The 20,217-nt window shown below is 29.3% G+C and overlaps 1 protein-coding gene across 48 annotated transcripts in view; it reads left to right on the top strand.

Annotated features, from left to right (window-relative positions):
* Positions 1–18,101, top strand: part of LOC130446725 (microtubule-actin cross-linking factor 1) — a 300,505-nt gene extending 282,404 nt beyond the window's left edge. For 21 of the 48 annotated variants that reach the window (XM_056783211.1, XM_056783167.1, XM_056783158.1 and 18 more), the window contains 6 exons: positions 9,499–9,757; positions 10,091–10,235; positions 13,988–14,080; positions 14,704–14,745; positions 15,918–15,986; positions 17,280–18,093. In XM_056783211.1, the coding sequence (XP_056639189.1) occupies positions 9,499–9,757; positions 10,091–10,235; positions 13,988–14,080; positions 14,704–14,745; positions 15,918–15,986; positions 17,280–17,439 (768 nt within the window). In that variant the 3' untranslated portion in view covers positions 17,440–18,093. Of the gene's footprint in view, positions 1–3,211; positions 3,358–9,498; positions 9,758–10,090; positions 10,236–12,438; positions 12,508–13,987; positions 14,081–14,703; positions 14,746–15,917; positions 15,987–17,279 lie in introns of all 48 variants that reach the window. The other 27 variants (XM_056783376.1, XM_056783344.1, XM_056783362.1 and 24 more) reach the window with 14 other exon arrangements.
* The last annotated feature ends 2,116 nt before the right edge of the window (positions 18,102–20,217 follow it).

The following is a 20,217-nucleotide window of genomic DNA, read 5'->3' as shown; positions in this document are numbered from 1 at the left end:
AAATTGTTTATCTCATAAACTAACCACTTTAACCTACAAGTATTATACATTTTTGAAATCAGCTCAAAGAGGAGTATCCAAATTTTACATAAAAAATATGAAAAGTAATTTAAAAAAATGAAGGGGATGCTGCTAGGGGTGAGGGGGTGGCTTTTCCAGTAAGTTTAAATAAGCCATAATGCTTGCCCCTTCCAACATAAATTGACGTGTTTTTGGATTTTTTCTAAATACCAGTATTACAAAAGTTATTAAAGGTGGATACTTTTATCTGAAAAGCACTGTATATATATATATATATTATATATATATATATATATATATATATATATATATATATATATATAAATATATATATATATATATATATATATATATATATAAATATATATATATATATATATATATATATATATATATATATAAATATATATATATATATATATAAATATATATATATATATATATATATATATATATATATATATATAATGTCCAATTTTCTTGTTGAGTTTGATAATTAATATTAATATTCTTAAAAATTATTTCATATTTTGATCGGTTTTAATTTGATTTCACAAACAACTTGATATAACTGTGCTTGGTGTGTCATTAAGGAATTATTAAATAATTTAATAAGCCATGTACAGTACACCTTGAATATGCTTCCTCAAATATTATGGCAACAACTCGCTTAAGAGACATTGGGGTGAAATTTAAAGGCATTGTAGTAAATAAACACGGAAGTTAATGTCGGGAAATACATGAATATTGTTCTTGTTTTCATTTTGAGTTTATCCAGCGTTTTATCATTTTAACATACTTTCACATTTTGCACACTATCACAACCTATTAGTTTAATTTGTTTTTGCTTTCACGTGTTGTTTCACCATCTTATTTTCAACAACCTCAACTTTTTCATTTCAATATTTTATCCCCTTGTAAATTTTAGACTCGATGAATATTATTGACGTTTGAATATTTGAACATTTTGTAATTGCTATTTTTATTTTATAAATCACTGTGTACATAATTCATTTTTATTATATTTTTCAGAATAATAAGTAACATAAATTGTAATTAAAAAATGTTCATACTTATTCATATATAAAAATTTAGTAATTTTTTGAAAAAAGTGGTTTTCTCAAGTTACAATTGGATCTTTCGTGTTAATTCTATGGTTAAGAAAAAAATTACATATATAAGTAAATTTGTTTGAAGAAAAATTTTCATCATAACTATGGACTTGGAAAATTCATGAAAAATTAAATTTCATTACTTTTTGAATTAAGGTCCAATTCATCTAGAGAAATAGAAAACACGAATTGAGAATTTAATGAGAAAACAGTACTATATTTTCTTAGAAAAAAAAATTATTTTCATAATTGATAATCATGTCAATGTAATATTTCTAAATTTATGAATATATTATCATTATTATTAAAAATATTTTAAAATGAAATAGATTTTTATGATTGATATTTTGAAAAATAAAGTACTTTTTTCCATTTCTTTCAAATATACTGTTAATTTTCAAAATGATATCACTTTTATTTTATTCTTTTCACACATCTATTTATATATACACCTATAGATATTGCTCTTATGTATATCATCTAAATTCTTTAGTTCCACAACAAATAATCAAATTTGATATACATACGAGGCACAAATGTATCAAAAAGTATCAATTGACATTTAAAAAAATTAATATTTTATGCAATACTCCACTTCCCCTAAACTGATTGGATTATATGAGCTACCTATATGAGGGCTATGCGACTTACCCCTTGTGGCTTTAAGAAGTGTGTAAATACCAGAGTCTGTTGATGGATAGCCTCGTACTACAAAGGAGGTGTTCGGCTTTTTCCTTTGGTTCCTTGCAGTAACCGCAAAAGTTGTAGGAAGTTTCGCCGATCTTCTTCATTTGATAATTCACCAGGCAATGTCCAGTGAGTATACCAGTAACTTTCATTGGCTCTTCTATGGAGCCAGTTGAAATAATAAGAATTAAATTTCTTCAGCTGCTTCAGATTTGAGGTGTTATCCCATGTGTCTGATTTCTTTTTGTCATTACACTTTTGTACTATATGGCTTTTTGAAAAACTTATCAGTTTGTGCTCCTATCCTACGTAATGAGTTTGTTGCTGAAAAATAGAAGGTTTTAAGCCGAGTATAGAAGACCAATGAGCCTCGTGGGAGCGTAATTTCTGCATTTGCCCATTCCTGTTGACTTGGCTTCCTTGGTCAAATAAATGGACACCTTACATTCTTTTAGAATGCTTAGATGCCGAGATAGGTCGCCGGGCTTTTTGTTCTGTTCGTACTTTACTGCTTCACTTCCTATAAATGCCCCAAAGGGAACAAAGTTTAAAGTACTTGTAGTGGTCTATGTATGAAAGCTGCATAGCTTATGATAGGTCACACAACCGATTTGTATATAAAGTTGATCATGTTGTGGTTTAGGGTCTATATTCCTCAGACCATTCTAAAGCAGTTGTATAAAGCATTTCATGTTTTTCGACTTACTGCTTGCAGGTGTCTCCAAGTCAGTCTGAAGCCGACCTTCTTTAACCGATTAATAATATTTAATAATAACCTAGGTTTTTAATTGTTAAGGAAATGATTTGCCCCATTTTCAAAATATAAATAGAAACTCATTATATATAAATTTGAATATTTAAAGTTTTTTCAGTGTAAATAAAATATATTGGTTTACTAAGTGAAATTAATTATAATTGCTTATAATTGGAAGTTTTTTAATCTTTTACACTGTATGATTTCAAGTGTAAGATAGAAAGAAGTATATAGTTTGGCAACATTGGGAATTTTCGGTATTTGTTGGACAATATCTTCCATACAATAAAGATGTTGTATACATCCTATATTTTGGAATTATTTCTATATTAAGATTAAAGAAGATTAAAGGCAAAGTAAAATTATATATTTGAGATCAGGAGAGTTTGCTAAAGAAATTTCATAATGAATGAAATTTATTTATGAATTTACTACCTTGGTTTGTGATTTTGGGTCTTATTACTATTTAAAAAAATGATACTTTTTGATAGATAGGCTACAACTATCTAGTTTAGTGAGTAGTTCAATTACATTAAATTATAGTTATATGAACTAGATAGTATTCCAATAATTTACACATTTATCTTTTCACTGTTCTTTCTCAACTTGTCACGTGTGTACTATATTGAATATCTAGCTCACGAACACCTAGCGGAATTGATGCCTATTTTCGATCAAATCCGAGCTAGAGGAGATTGTGGAAATGCGTATCCCTTGCACGTGGGTTCCACCGCAGGCCCCACCTTACACATGGCCCACGTTAATCCTAACACCTGCTATTGGGTAATTCACGATTTTTTATATTTTTAGTCTGTTTATTTTCTGGGTTTTCGCAAAATTGTTGATGACATTTATATATCCCAAACTGCACCTAACTATTTTATATAGTTTTTAGGAATATATAGTTAATATTGATTAAATAACTTATTACTTCTAATTCTGCAACAATAAATGTCATTTTTGAATATTAATGTTGAAAATAGGTAACTTTGCTAATTTATTCAGTAGATTAGTTAATGAGACGTAAGTCATACTGAATGTTGTCTATTTCTGAGAAATAAAATTGATCTTTGATTTAAAATGATATTAAAGTTTTCAGTTTGGGATTAATATTTTGTTCAGAAACAATTTTACTCTAAACCTTTTAGTTTTTCTTGTTTGTTAGTCTTGTACACCTCGCGGTGTGGTTGTCTTTTGGTGTAGTTTTGTCTATAGATTTAGCAAATTAAGATAACAATAACTTTGGACGTTTCAACAGTTTAAAAAAAGTGTGAAATTTACATGGAACTTGATAATATTGTATATCCTGTCTTTCAATAACCCAAATTTTTATTTTTACCTTTTAAAATAGATTTGTTGAGTTATTGCATAACTGAGCACAAATGAAAAACTGTTAGAACGTCTTAACTTTGTATAGCTTAGCATGAGCACGAGTGAGTTTATTCCAATCCTGTAAAATTTCACATAGTATTACCTATCATTACACCAACTATCCTATGGATTTAATTAAAATATGAACATACTTAAAGGTATAAACCAAATTATCCCCTGGTATGAATGTTGAGGTACCTTACATTAACAATAGTTTCTATTTTGTTTGGTACCTGATTTGATTGAATCCTGTTTAGTTGCTGTTATTGGCCCAGAAAAGGATCATCATAAGCTTTTGTATTTATCACAAGTACCGATGGTAGGTATTGAACAGGTTAGTAAAAATTTAATATAGACAATTTTTAAAATTAGTTCATATTTAAAAATTTACTAAATATTGATTTAGTTAAATAAATAAACATTATTTTGGATTTTATAGCAGTATAATCAAAGGAAAGTATTTTTAAAATTAATGAATCACAAAATTGTCGAAAATCATAATATTGATATAATCAAAGCAACAATTTAATAAATTTATGTAAGGCTATTAACAAATTTTAATTCGCATTTTAGTCAGTTAGTAGTCGGTAGCCACACACTAAGTAATTGATTGAATTTAATTTATTTATATACCAGTTCATTTTCTGGTTTTCATAAGTATCTCCAGAATCATTATTAAATATTTTAAGTAAAAATTTTTATATCAAATTTGTAAACTAGAATGTATCGTACACATAATTTCTTATGGTATACTATAAGGTATCCTAATTAATATATGTTTTGTTTCCAAGCTCATATATTAGTTGAAAATTTTTACGAAGTAAATCGCAAGAAAAAACGTTAATATATTTTTAAGTATTAAACCATTGTCATTTAATAACAATACAATTTTCAACAATAACCTCAGTAAAATATTGAGTGACCACTTCAAATATATCTAATCCGCTGATTCACTTTTTGCCATTAACTTCTATATTATTCAACTTCTAATAGAGACAAGTTAATATTTGACAGTTTCTGTGGCCAAGTAGTAAGATTCTGTATATTTTTTTCAGCCTTTTTTGAAGACGCTGAAAATATAATCTATCCATTTGCAAATGATGAGATTTAATTCAAATTGAATGGAATGACCGATTGAGTTCATCTTATTACATTTTAACTCAAATTATAAATTAAATAAAAATAAATAATAAGCTGAGCTGAGTTATTTCCATCAAATAAAGGTTGGTGTTGAATCGTTAAGGGGGAAGGTAATTATCTTGATTCATCTGATTTGAGTAAAACTAAATGTACGAACATAGAAAAACTCAGCTTTTTGCATAAAACAGAGGTTATGTTGAAAATTCTGAGTGGATGGCGGAAAAACCACGGACTTTTTTATTCTTTTCTAGAAAACTAACCACAAGAAGTGTAACGGTGGATCAAGTATTCTAAATATATATAGACGGCTACTCACTATACAGTACTTCTCTAGTACGTTCTAAATATTTATGATTCCTGACGTACTTGTCAAGTTTCTAATAATGTATAGAAGTCAAATAACAAGAGCAGTGAAAGATCTGCAATTTTTGTAATCATATGACGGGCATGTTTTGCGGATTTAAAGAAATCATAATTGACTACTAGACACAGAGTGTACAGTTTACTTTCGCTCAAGTCAAATTCATTTGTCAAGTACTGTATAGTCTAAGTAAGATTAATCTGTCTATATATTTTCAGTAGTAATTTCGTATAATACAACAACTATAGATTAAATTTTTTGTTTCGTTTTATAAATAATTATAATAGAAAAATAGGATGAATTTATAAGAGTTTTGTAGTAAAATCCAAAATAATGATTTAGTTTTATAAACATACTTTAAAAATATCTTAGGGAATAGATATAGTTAAATAAATCTTGTATTAAAAAACCCTTCAAAAGTTGATTAATAATTTTAACTCATCAAAATTAATAATCAAAACATTTCTATTGAAGATCATATTAACAAGTCCGGATCAGGTAAGCACAATATTGGTAAGTACCGAATTGAAAATGATGTAATATTCAATCTCCAAAAAAATAATATACAAGAAAAATATCGCTCTGTTATTTGATTGTAAAGATTTTACTCATTTATACTGACTATGATATAAAGTATAATGTCCTTTGTTTCTTTTTCTTTAAGAATTATTTCATAAAAAGAATTGGTAACGATATATTTTTTAAGTGAAAAGCCAGCACTCGAGTAGTGCCTGCAGTTGATCTTGACCTTATGTAGGTTATAGTGTTCAGGAATGACGTGCCTTGGAAGCTGATTTCACAGCCTTGTACATCTCCAAATTAAGAGTTTTCGGTTTTCATAAACCACGTCTACCTGACGAGTAGATCTGGGCAAATGACCATCTACTAGTAGTATCAATAAAGCAGAGTCACGTCAGCGCCCTTTTTACTATATTCTTTCTACTTCTAAACTATCCAAGTTTCTGGTCAACTATGGATCACCTACACATCGAATTGTATCCTGTATTGAGTCTAGCATATCTTCAACATCATCTTGGGAGTCAAGCTCCAGATATACAAGTAGTACTCTAAGGATTGACGAATCTGAACCTTGTGGAGAATTAGAAGCTGTTGCGAGATCTTGAAGAGGGCTCCAAGTTTTTGTGAAGCTATTTCTGTCAGGCGAATTTACGATGTTGGTGATGATATTTTATGTCCAGGCAGGATCAAATCCGGAGCCTTATTTGTAGAAACAGCAGCTTGGGTCTTTATTGCGTTAAACTTAATCAGACTGCTTTTATCCCAATCCAGAAGGTTTCAAGATCGGTATTTATGGTGGTGATCTTTTGTTGTCTACTGGAATCAACATCACTTACTGTCAAGTCATTACACTTATGATTCCTCTGTACTTTATATTTTTACTTCTATTTTAACTTGGAAAAATTGAGAATGTTTCCTCCTCCTTTGCTATTTATACAGTGCTTTTCAGATAAAAGTATCCACCTTTAATAACTTTTGTAATACTGGTATTTAGAAAAAATCCAAAAACACGTCAATTTATGTTGGAAGGGGCAAGCATTATTGCTTATTTAAACTTACTGGAAAAGCCACCCCCTCACCCCTAGCAGCATCCCCTTTATTTTTTTAAAATACTTTTCATATTTTTTATGTAAAATTTGGATACTCCTCTTTGAGCTGATTTCAAAAATGTATAATACTTGTAGGTTAAAGTGGTTAGTTTATGAGATAAACAATTTTTCTTTTAAGAGCACAAATTTTACTTATTATTTACTTTCACCTTATTTGCCTGTACTAAAATGGGTTGTACAACAGTTCAAACTCTTTAATCTTTTTAACTGTGCTATTTCTTCATCAATGGAAATTTAAATGGTGAATCATATCTTGAGTTACTCAGGGAAGGGGTTGACCCACGTATTACAACAATAATAGAAAATGATGATAACTTTTCCAAACAACAAAAAACTCTACTTTTTATTAAAGTTTGACATTGTCAACTAGAATTTGTAGTCACTATTGATAGTGTAATTTGATACATTATTTATTTTGTTTCTCTGAAATGGTTTACTCTTTGCAAGAAAGAATTGAAATTGTAGGTTTATACTACCAAAATAATAATTGTGCAAGAGCTGCTGCTAGAATATTTAATGAATTACATGACGGAAGACATGCAACTCATAAGTATGTAATTCAACTGATGGAGAAATTTACCACAACAGGGTCTGTTTGCAATAAAGTGCATAAGCGAGAGGGACTCGTAAATAACGAAGCAATCCAAGTGGCAATTTTAGGGCAAGTCAGCTTAGAGGCTCAACAACCCCAATCGTTGTCAACAATAAGTAGAGCGATCGGTGTTTCATCTTCTACAGTTTTCCGAGTTCTACATAAATTCAAGTACCACCCATACAAAGTTAAGTTGGTGCACGAGTTGAATGAAGATGATTTTGATCGTCGTCTAGAGTTTTGCGAAGCAATGACGCAAATTATCAATAACAATCCACAATTGTTAAACAATATTTGCTTTTCTGGTGAATGCTCATGGTCATTAAATGGCTTAGTAAATAGGCATAATGGTAGATATTGGGCTGAAAGTGATCCACATATTTTGCGTGAATTCCATACACAACATCCCCAAAAGTTAAACGTTTGGTGTGGTATCCTAGGTGACCACATTGTCGGACCTTTCTTCATCAACGGAAATTTAAATGGTGAATCATATCTTGAGTTACTCAGGGAAGGGGTTGACCCACGTATTACAACAATAATAGAAAATGATGATAACCTTTCCGAAGATTTACTGGTATTTCAACAAGACGGAGCTCCCCCACACTATGCTATGCCTGTCCGACAATTTTTAAACGAAACATTGCCCGCTCGTTGGATAGGTAGAAGGGGGCAGATGATGGAGTGGCCACCTAGGTCACCGGATTTAACACCCCTAGACTTCTTTTTATGGGGGTATTTAAAAACAAAAGTTTATGCTCCCCAACCAGAATCTCTGGATGATTTACGAGAGAGGATAGAAAATGAATGTCGACAATTAAATCCAGCCGTATTAAGCAATGTCAGAGAGGCATTTCAAAATAGATTATACCATTGTATGGAAGTGAATGGTACTCATTTTGAACACTTATTGTAACTTCATAATAAATAGCACAGTTAAAAAGATTAAAGAGTTTGAACTGTTGTACAACCCATTTTAGTACAGGCAAATAAGGTGAAAGTAAATAATAAGTAAAATTTGTGCTCTTAAAAGAAAAATTGTTTATCTCATAAACTAACCACTTTAACCTACAAGTATTATACATTTTTGAAATCAGCTCAAAGAGGAGTATCCAAATTTTACATAAAAAATATGAAAAGTAATTTAAAAAAATAAAGGGGATGCTGCTAGAGGTGAGGGGGTGGCTTTTCCAGTAAGTTTAAATAAGCAATAATGCTTGACCCTTCCAACATAAATTGATGTGTTTTTGGATTTTTTCTAAATACCAGTATTACAAAAGTTATTAAAGGTGGATACTTTTATCTGAAAAGCACTGTATATCTCATAAACTATATTTTACGTATATATATATATATATATATATATATATATATATATATATATATATATATATATATATATATATATATATATATATGAATTGATGATAAAAATCTTCTGTTCTTTTTTTTGGAAATTGAATTATGATTTATCAAAAAATTCTAATAGTTTTCTCTTCTAATATTTGTGCAACAAATGAATGAATTTGCTTCCACTAAATTTAATTTGACTTGTATTCCGTCTGTTTTTCAAGTTTTGTTTGTTTCACAGTAGAACCATCAAAATAATGATGCTTTAGTATATGCAAAATTAGAAGACGATACCTGCCAAAACCATTCTAATTGCTTAGTATTTGGAAATAATTATTTTATTTATTTCAGTAATTTGATGAATGCTTAATATTATCAAAAAAACTAATTATTATTCAAATACTTAATTCCAGATACATATGCTTGTATTAAAATATGTCTATAGGTTATGTGCCTTGTACTAACATTCTGTTTTTTATCAGGTACGGGAACGTTCTCAACGATCAGTGCCTATGGGAAGTCTACCACGAACGTCCAAATCATCTCTTTCAGCGGGCACACCGGACTCCCTCTCAGATAACGAAAGTTCAACATTCCGTACGCCCAGAAAGCCATCTTATAGGTCAACATTAACTCCAGGTGGTTCAAGAAGTAATTCGAGGCCACAGTCTAGGACAGGAAGTAGACCTGGAAGTAAACCACCATCTAGGCATGGATCTAACTTGTCTTTAGACAGTACAGGTGAGGAAAAGTACTAATTTTATGGCCGAATATCAAGTTTGTGGTAATTGTGTATAGTAATAATTATTCCTTACAATATGCTCCATTGAATGAAATTAATTTTAACTTAAAAAACTGGTCGTAAAAAATATAAACCGTGTAGTGATTAATATATGGATATCAAAAATAGTATGCTTTTTGTAAGACAAGTTACCAATGCCAAAAAGCAGTTTATTTCAGAGTTGGCTGATAACCAAATTTGATTTCAAAAAATGATTATTCAAATGAGAAAACAAGAAATAAGTTTTACACAAAATGATTCATTTCATTTATTCAATATTCACACGTTTCTAGATGACACTACACCATCAAGAATTCCAAGAAGAACACCAACATCTGGAAGAAGTTCGGCCCTCTCAACAACAAAAAGTATAAACGGGTCTAGTTCGAGACCAAGAACACCCAGTGGACTAATCTCGCCAGCGAGTCCTGTTGGAAGGTGAGTTCTTCATTTTTTAATTAACTTGGAAAGTAGTTAGAATTACATATAGAAAAAACTAATCATTTAAATATTACAATTATTATATGTGCTCTATTTGTACAGCATATCAGACGTAGTGGTATTGAATTATAGATATTTTCATCTTCAATCATAATTTAACAAAACATTATCCTTGGGAAATAGCCCCAGGATTATTTCTACTTTAAGGCAATGGAAACCATTTTTTAGAAAAATAATATATTAGTTGATCATAATTATGTTGGTTCAAAAGTTTATACTGATATCCCTTTGGTGTGAATTTCTCCATAAAATTAAAAAGTGAGTTAATGTTTGAAATATATCACAGTTAATCAGTTACGAAATTACAATAGTAAAGCAACGTACATGTCAATTCCGTCATTTTGTTGTCGTTTAATTAATCATTTTTGTAAAATTAGAATTATTAATAATTACCTGCGATTAGGAACTGACACTATGGTTAATGAACATTAAATTTCGTTTCTTCTATTGCAGGTAAGATTTTGTGAATAGACTTTTTAATATCAAAAATATATTTCTTCTATTGCAGAAATATCAGAAATTGTGTTCTGATTATTAGTATCACACCTCCTAATTACCCAATCTACGTTATAATTATTTCTCGAAAATGGTACAAACATTGTACTAACTTTACCACAATATTTGTAATTGTATAAACAGAGCCACATTTTTTAATTAATTTTTCCTATAATTTGAAGATTTCCTTTGAATTAAATAAGTCTTCAAGGTTAGGAAATAATTATTAATCTATTTAATCAACAGTAGTCTATGCTATTAAATATTCAATAACACGAAACGATTGATATTTTTAACGGATTATGTTATGAAATAAATTCAGCATCATCATGTGGTAGATGATAGAAGTAACCAATTAGAATTCCACAACAAAAATTATTCACATTTAATGTATTAATATGTTTTAGTATCATATTAGTAAGTTTGGGGTGTGCTTTCATAAATAAATATTTTTACTTACCGGAAAATGCTATTTTTATTGTGGAATTATCATGAATCAATCTAAACAATTAACTTATTTGGGCATGTTGTCCTATAACCTAATTAGATCATCGGGAATACCCAGAGCATCGAGTATACCTACCTTAACAGGAATATCTACCCCAAGGTAAAAACAAATAAAAAGAATCACACTTATAACTCAAAATCATGGTGGGGCGAAAGTAAATTTATAAAAGGGGGTAATGGGCTTTCTCTTAAATGTTTTCAAGCTATATTGAATGATTTATTTTGATGAATTGATATGAATTATTAGAAAAAGTGAACTTTTTATATAAACTCTAAATACAAAGTGTGTTCAAAAAGAAAGTTATTTCAAATTCGATGGGTTTGGAAAGTACGATTATAATTTTTTATTATTCTGTTAGTATATATACCCGTGAAGTATGATGGAATTTTCAGCTCTATTTATTGGTTAATGTAGTAGCCCATTAAGGTTAGATGTTCCCCGATTTACACTTGTTAGAAAAAATTAAAAAAATATATAACAAATTTTACAAAAGGAATGAAATAAAGTTAAACAAGATGTCGAAAATCATAGCAAATACCTAATGCGAGTCCACTATGAATAAAATAAGAGTTTTCGAGTTGTATAAGATGGTCGTTGAAGTTGACTAATTCCCTGGACACCCCAGCACAGCAACAATTGACGAAAGCATACAAGAAATTGTTATGAACGGTTAATAAAGATTATTATTTATTATAATTATATAAATTCATACAATAATAATACATTCCAATCTCTATATTCTCCAGATATAGCTTCATGGACATTTTTTCTATCAGTTTATGAAAATACATAGCTAAAAGAGCTAAAGGCTATTTCAAAGATCGATTTGTTTCGAGAACTGAAAGTAAAAATTACACATATATTTTTTCTAAAAAATTACCGTTTTTGAACACACTTTTATCAACTTTTATAATAACAATATGTTATTAATCATAGATTTGTGAAGTTGGTTACCTGAAAGACATTTTCTGAATCCCCTTTATTAACATTAACATTGATGATTATTTTATTAAAGAAGAATTCATTCAACGGAGTTTGTTAACATTTCTATGATTGAATTTAAGATTTGATTAGTTTTGGGTGGAGGTAGCGACAACTCTATACAAGCATTCTTTCTTAGAAAATGTACTCTTACAGACGAAAAACCCCAGAACCGTCGGGATATTCATTTAGACTGAAAAGTCGACAAGGGAATGATACAAATTAGTAAGGAACTGTTAAATTCAAATATATTGGTACCGAGGTGTTAACAATGAATATAAAAATATCACCTAACTAATTTTTTTTATTCAATTAATCAATTAGTAAAAAGTATTTATTTAACAAATGATAAATTATTGAGACTGGATTCATTTTATCTAAACAGTAGTATCCCGTTAATTTTAAATAATTAATATCTAACAGTCTAATAATAAAGTAAACCTGACTAGGATTATGACACTCTTTATTTACAAAATACAGTTCTTCCTATTTTAAACTTGAAGCAATTCATAATAAAAGTTGCTATACAATGATAAGTCCCTATTAGAATATCTAGAGGATGATGTTTTATTGAGATATTGCGATTTATTATAGTTTCAGTGTTATTAATATTTTTTCAAATATCAGTAAATTTTCTACAAATATATTTTATATCGTATAATATTCCTTGTACTACAACTCCAAAGCCTCGAATTCTACAGTTCTTGTGAATATTAGTAATGTGTTATCCCCTATGAAACTATATTTTTCACACACAGGAAATAGGGTATTGTGTGAAAAATTGAATATTTCAAATTAATGTAACACAAGTATTTATTTTCCCCCTACATGAAATACTTATAACTGCCTCTCGGAATAGTGAGAAAGCTCATATTAAGAATTGTTATATTTGACCAACGGCTCTAGAATAAAAAAAAGAAGAAGTGTTGAATAAATTCTAGAGGGATAATGTAGGTTATAGAAATAAAAAAAAGTATGTGAACTTCAATATAGGCTTTTTCTCGTTAACTGCACTGGAACTGTATTGAACTGGACCATGTCATGCCAGTTAATGAGTGTATAGAATTAGTTCGATCGGATACAAAGAAAGATTTAATGAAGAGAGCAATGGAGTATTTGTTGATTGTTGTATTTGAGGTTATTTGATGTGATTCAGGCCTTGTAGTATTAACAATAATGGAAAACGATTTAGTACTTTTGATATTTTACATCCATCCGATGACGAAGATGTAGTGCCACCGTTTCCTGATTACACTCATTCAACTGCACTGGCTGAACTGACTCTAGACCCAGTGCAAGCAGTACTGTGAACTCGGTGAACTAGTTCTCTTGTACTACTACTAAGAACAGACACTAACTATGGTCTTGCTGCAAAGAACGCTTTTGTGTACACTTCCTGAACTAGTTCTGCCAGTGCAGCTACCAAGAACAAACCTTATATTTGATAAATTATATAGCATCAAAATGATTATGTGGGGAAATTTTTAAATAAGGTATTTTCGGCAGTTTTTAACAATATATAAAATATTGAGCGCTCGGGAAGTGATATAAATCATTTAAAAACATAAAACCCTCTGCTTTTACAGTTTCTCTATGCCAATTCGTTAATCAACATGCAATAAACATAAACCTATATACTAAAATATATCACCTACACAATATATTTGCATTATTGAGTTTTAACTGTATGTAATAATTACAAAAGGTCTCGCATACCGATATATAAAGGAAAAAGTGAAGAAATTGACCCTGATTCGCCCTCTACTTCAAGTTCTTGCTCCATGACTTTTTCTTCTGGGTAATTTATTGTTTTAACAGCATGCTTTAAGTTGTTCGTGTTTTTAGGTTTTAAAACATTTTATGAGTAATAAAACAAGCTCTTGTTTTAGATTATATTTATTTCCAAATAAATTCAATTCAAAAATCATTTCAATTGAAATATAATCTAAAATAAACAAAATTTACTGTTATGTTATTTGCAAAATGGGAATGCATTCTGTTTTTAGTAATTTCATTGATAATTTTTTTTTTCATGAAAATGATCTTATAAACCTGAGTACTATAAGTATAATAAAATGTAACTAAATCCATATTAGTTTAATCAATTACAATGTTTATTATCGCTAACTAACTTTACTAACTTTTACCGGTTTATCTTAGTTTCTGAAGATAACTTGATTGACACGAGCATTATACAGTATAATCATAATTGTTGATACAGGAAACAGTGTATTAAGTGGGAATATCAGGAAAAATTCCAGAAATTCTACTAAAATCAGGATGTACTTATTAATATTATGCAAGTAATTCAAGTAATTGAAATCATCGAACCCCTTCGAATGAAATTACTTGCTTTTAATTATTCTTTTAAATTGAATGTGTGACTAACTTATTGTTTTCTATGCTTTACTAACAAAACAGAAAATCGTCATCAAGTAGAACAAGAATTCCACGACTTATTAGGTAACATGTTACATATTCCAAATAAGGTGTCATTATCCCTATATTAAGACAAAGTTGCATGTTTGTAGCACAGTAAATACTATATACACAAGTATGTTTATAAATTGAAAACAGTAACATAGTTGCAGAAATAGTTATTTATTCAACAGGTGCGTGAAATGGCCTTTAAACACGAAATGTATACAATATTTTTTCTACTGGAGAAAATTTTATTAAAACACAGAAGTTTAAGGGTAATTTTCATTATAAAACATATACATTTATTAATATGTGGAATATTTTAATCAAGAGCTGAGAACAAGTTAACAGAACATCATACGAATTTGTGTTATTAAATTAATTCTTAAGTTAATTCTTTCCTTCGACATGTATGGATGCCACCTAAAAATAGTAGAAAAATAAGAAATGGTGACTTGAATCTTGGCCCTTCCGCTTGCGAGTCCCGTACTTTAGCCACTACACTACGGGGACCTTAATAATACGTTTTTTACGCAATACTGCTTGAAGTATGTTTCTTCATTCACTACTAGAAAAAAAAATTATTTACATTTATTACATTTTAAATTAGTAAATAAAAACACAAAGATTTTTAGCTGCATTACCATTCAGTAAGGTATGATATATATTTTTCTTCTAAAATGTATCTCTCCTCTGTGTTTTATAATTATTTTATTTATTATTATTTTATAATTATGTTACTGTTGAAAAATTTTTTGATAAAATTAAGGTTTTTTAGATATTTTTATAATAATGAAAATTGCATGGCTCGTAAGTCTGATATTTTGCTTTGATTGTATGTACAGTATGATATCAGAAATATTAAATGTTTCTTCTAAAAAATTCCAAATATATTGTGAAGATGCTGCTTTTGTAACAAACATAGAAAATTTGACCTTCTAGAATTTCAAAAAATAATCAAGAAATAAATTAATCCTATAATTGCTAAATCCTGTATTCATTTCAAATTACTTGAGGGTTCATTAGACACTGACTAGGAATAAATATATATTCAATAAATATAGATGATATAAGTAAAAAGAATTAATTAGATAAATGACTTATAGTATTTCAATAATCTTAATATTTCTGATAGCTACACATCGTTTTAATTTTTTTTTGCGTAACAATTTTAACAAAAACTAACTTGCTTGTATGTTTGATTTTTTTGAAAGGAGCGCAAGTTCAAGCAAAGTAAAACAAGTGACAATAGGCGTTGCCCCAACGCTAAGGACAGCCTCTAGGTAATGCATTAACATTTTTTATAATAATTTGTTGTGTATGCACGAATTGTATGTAATTGCGTTTTTTGTATGATTTTTTATATTTTCCCTACAAGTACTCATATTAACTAAAACCGTTTCAATGCCTGGTTAATTTCTGCACCTCAACCTCTGATGAACCGGTTTCCCAGCCAAATGACCGACGATAGGAAATAACGCAGCTGCAGCTGTACCCGCCTGTACCCTTTTAAATTTAAAATAAACAAGAAACATTTTCAACAATCAAAACAAATGATTAAAATTTTCCAAAAAATAAAAAAGAAGTAAATAAAATTCCGTTTCCCCTTGCAAACTCTCTTTTCGTTTTCTTCTAGCCAAAAATCCTAAATCTCCACTTTCCCTCCTCCAGAAAAGTTAGCAAACACAGCCCCACGCAACCATCACAACCCCAGTGCTGCAGAGGAGCAATTGCTATATCAGGGCACACTCCAACAAACCGTCCTCCAAACTTAACCTAATATAATCTAACCTAACCTAACCTAACCAAATTCTATCCAATGAATCTCTCTCTCTTTCCTCAATGTATCTGTAGTTTTGCATTTGGTAGATTTCCCGGACATAATATTTATATAAACTACAATATTATATAAGAGGTACATCCAGTTTGCTGAAGGAGCAAATGGTAGTATTTAAAGTTAAAATGAAAAAAACAAAAAAATAAGTACAATCGCCGCTCTAGAAAAGCATATAACAGAAGTTACAGATAAAATGACAATTGGTGTAATATCAATAAAATAACTTATTTCCATAAGATTTATTCATAAACTAAGCTGGAATTTTTGGAACCGTTGGTGATATTTATACTGAACATACTATTTACATTACCATAACACCAACAATTACACTGAAGACGATAAGTTGGTTATCGAAACTTGTTGGTGTAGTGGTAGTGTAAACAGTGTATTCAGAATGTCTATCAAGTTTAAGGTTCAAATGTAATTAATGTCTGTTCTTTTTTCAATACAGCATTAAAATTTCTTTGAAATAAGGTCGCTATTAGGAGTATATTATTAAAACGACAATCTAAAAGAAAGGAGCTATCAATTGCTAAGCATTGAAACGGCCATTTTTACTAGAATTAATTACTCTATATATCTTCAACTTCTTAAGAAAACTGTAGTTCACAAAAAATTCAATAATTCATTGAACTATTATTTTGCTCCACGTAGATTGTACCCCCATTTATTCAAAAATACATATTTTAAATTTTAAGAATTAAGAAATTAATGAAACTTGTATATTTTTATTGTTTAGAACAAGAACACCGTCAGGTTCCAATACTCCCGTTCATCCAGACCAACAAACAGCAGTCTCAAAATTACTGAAACGTCCTACAAGTGGAACAGAAACTCCCACCGGCCAAACCCGAAGGAAACCAACTTCAATTTCCGATCGGGAACCATTTAGGTTATAATATACTCTCTTTAACTATTCCAGAAAAAAATAATAAAATAAAAACTTAAATGACTGACATGTTATGTTAAGAAGCTGAAAAATGTTCATATTTTTGTATAAATGTAAAATATTTACTTTAATTTTTTGTTTGACAAAGTCAAACCTTTGTTGAAGAAAAGATATGGTTGGAATTTTTTGGTATAAAAAGTTTAACAGCACTCTTTACTAAAATAATTAGTTTTTAAGTCAAAAAAAGAGGATTTATTTATTTTTTCTGTAATATTAAAATTTCAATTTTTTAAGTTGCCATATCTATAAGAAAAAAATTGAGTGATGAGGTATGTTTTTGTGATTTGGAGTAACTATTGTGTATTGGTAAATTAATTTATATATTGGCAAAAGGGACCATTTTTTTAAATTTCTTTTTTAAGGTTGTTTACTAATTTTTCTAACCTGCTTTATTGATTTTATTTTTATTAATACCCTTAAAGCCAAACACTGCATACTACTCTTTCATATATAATACGAGAAGAGAGTGTGATTACCACTTTTCCATGTTTACCTCTTGTAATCGCCAGTACAAGGGGTAAACATATTGTAACTTATTTATATGTAACGCTTTTGTATTATTTAACTACGATTCTTGTTATTTAATAAAAACCTAAATTTTTATTATTACTATTTTAGTTTTATTACTTTTTTCAAATCCAACACCCTTTTCAATGATTGAACTTAAAATCAAAACGTCGGAAGTATAGTATTTTTTTGTACCGTGTGATATTTTGATTCAATCGTCGAAACTTGACTTTGAGAAAGATTCGTTCAGAAACTCAATGTTTTGTGCATTTACAGTGGATCGAGGGACAGTGTGGCAGATGCTTAGTCGCTTTCTGATTCGTTCCGCTATATTCAGTACCCTAACTTACTCAAACGTGACCAAATTTGATTGAGTAAAAATTGATATTGTACTGTTAGCATAAAATAATTGTATAAATTACCAAAGTGTTATGCTCCTGTATGTAAAAATAAGAATGGAGTTAATTTGAAGATGTGCAGTTTCCGAGGAATCCAAACAAAATCGTGGAGAATAAATTGTGTACAACTTAGTGGAAAAGATCCGAAATGGACTCCTGGAGATTCAGCTGCTTTATGCGGGCTTAAAAATGAAAATATGATGATACTGTACTATGTTTTTTATATTTTTTATAGCTTCATTTTGATACTTATCAAAGGGAGAAAGTTAGAGTAGATAATAAGAAGAAATTGAAAAGTAAAGCTCTTCCTACTATATTTTCAAAACAAAATAAGCTGGTAATATGATGACCTATCTATTACACTGTCCCTTGACCCCCTCTTCTACACTGAGCGCCCTCTGACTAAATAAAAACAAACTTGTGTGAGCGTGTAAGTATAACAATAACACATAGTAATGTGTTTGCATTTTGATGCTGAAAACCACTCAACACCTAACCTAAGCTAACCAAATAGGAAACTAAAAAAACATTGCAAATGTTTTAAAACTAAATATATGCTCTAGATTTCTTTTTTACCAGATAATGTGTTGTCGATATTCCATTGAGGAAGGAAGTTTTTAATCTAATAAAAACATAATTGAAATGAAAATTATATTACAAAATAATTCTTATACAATAATTTACTATATATTACAAAAATATAAATAAATAGTTTTATAAATAAATAGACAATTAAAATTAAAGAAAAGAGTCAAAGTCAAACCCTTCATAAAATGTAGATTATGAAACATTCAACTAATAAACATAAGATTGATAATTACAGTACAGTTAACCATTATAACAGCTTAATAGACAATAAATGATTACCTGTTAGGTTAGGAAATCCGCACTGGTAAAAGTTGAAGAAAATTTGATCATATTGGCAAAGTTAGGAATAAATGATTGTGTAGATTTTTTAAGAATTACGATGGTAACTGTAAAAAATTTATATAATTTTCAACAACTGGTAGTAATAAGAGGCTCAAAATATATTTTTGTATCTTACACAACACCGGTGTATTCGTTTTTTGTGCCAACTACAGTTGTAATAAGGAGAAAGTATAAAACTCGAGAAGTATTAAGACGATTTTATAAAGGAGATTTTTTTAAGAAATCTGATGATAATATTTACTACAACACGCCAAGGAGATCATGGCTGGTTTTTATCCCATACAATACCACTTTGCTACTGGATCTTTTTTGGAACTTACTAACGCAGTAGTGGTGTTTCGTTCAAGCCTGTGGACATGCTGAAATAATGATAATTTCAGCTTTCTTTTCTTTACTAAAAAGAAATAAATTGGTTTTGTTGATTTTTAGTTAAATGTAAGGCCAGTGAATTTTAAACAATCTGCTTGTTGGTAGTTATCATGTTAAGAAGTGTACAGAATTAACGCGAATATGACGTTGGTTTTCTAGTAAGCATAACCTAAAAAGTGCATGTATATTGAGAAATTTGAACAGTGATCAACGATTTTGAATTATTTATAATGTATTATAACCGTATGAAATGTGTAAAGAAATATATATGGAGCGACATTTGACACGGCGTTGGTGGGTGAGACCCTTACTTTACTACGACATTTTAAATTGAACGGAATAGATTCAGACGAATTAATCGGGGTTTCATAGAATTTTTAAATGGGATAATGTTTCCCTGTAATAATGTTTCCCTGTATTCTACCAAATTCTAGTTTTCTTGCACCCAGCCGTGTTATATAAACTCTCATAAGCATGTATAAATTAGCTTTTTACTCAGAGAAGTCATTTTTCAGGGTATTTGC

Source organism: Diorhabda sublineata, chromosome 1 (genome assembly GCF_026230105.1).
Source record: "Diorhabda sublineata isolate icDioSubl1.1 chromosome 1, icDioSubl1.1, whole genome shotgun sequence".
Classification (NCBI taxonomy): domain Eukaryota; kingdom Metazoa; phylum Arthropoda; class Insecta; order Coleoptera; family Chrysomelidae; genus Diorhabda; species Diorhabda sublineata.
This window is presented reverse-complemented; position numbering and strand designations above follow the sequence as displayed.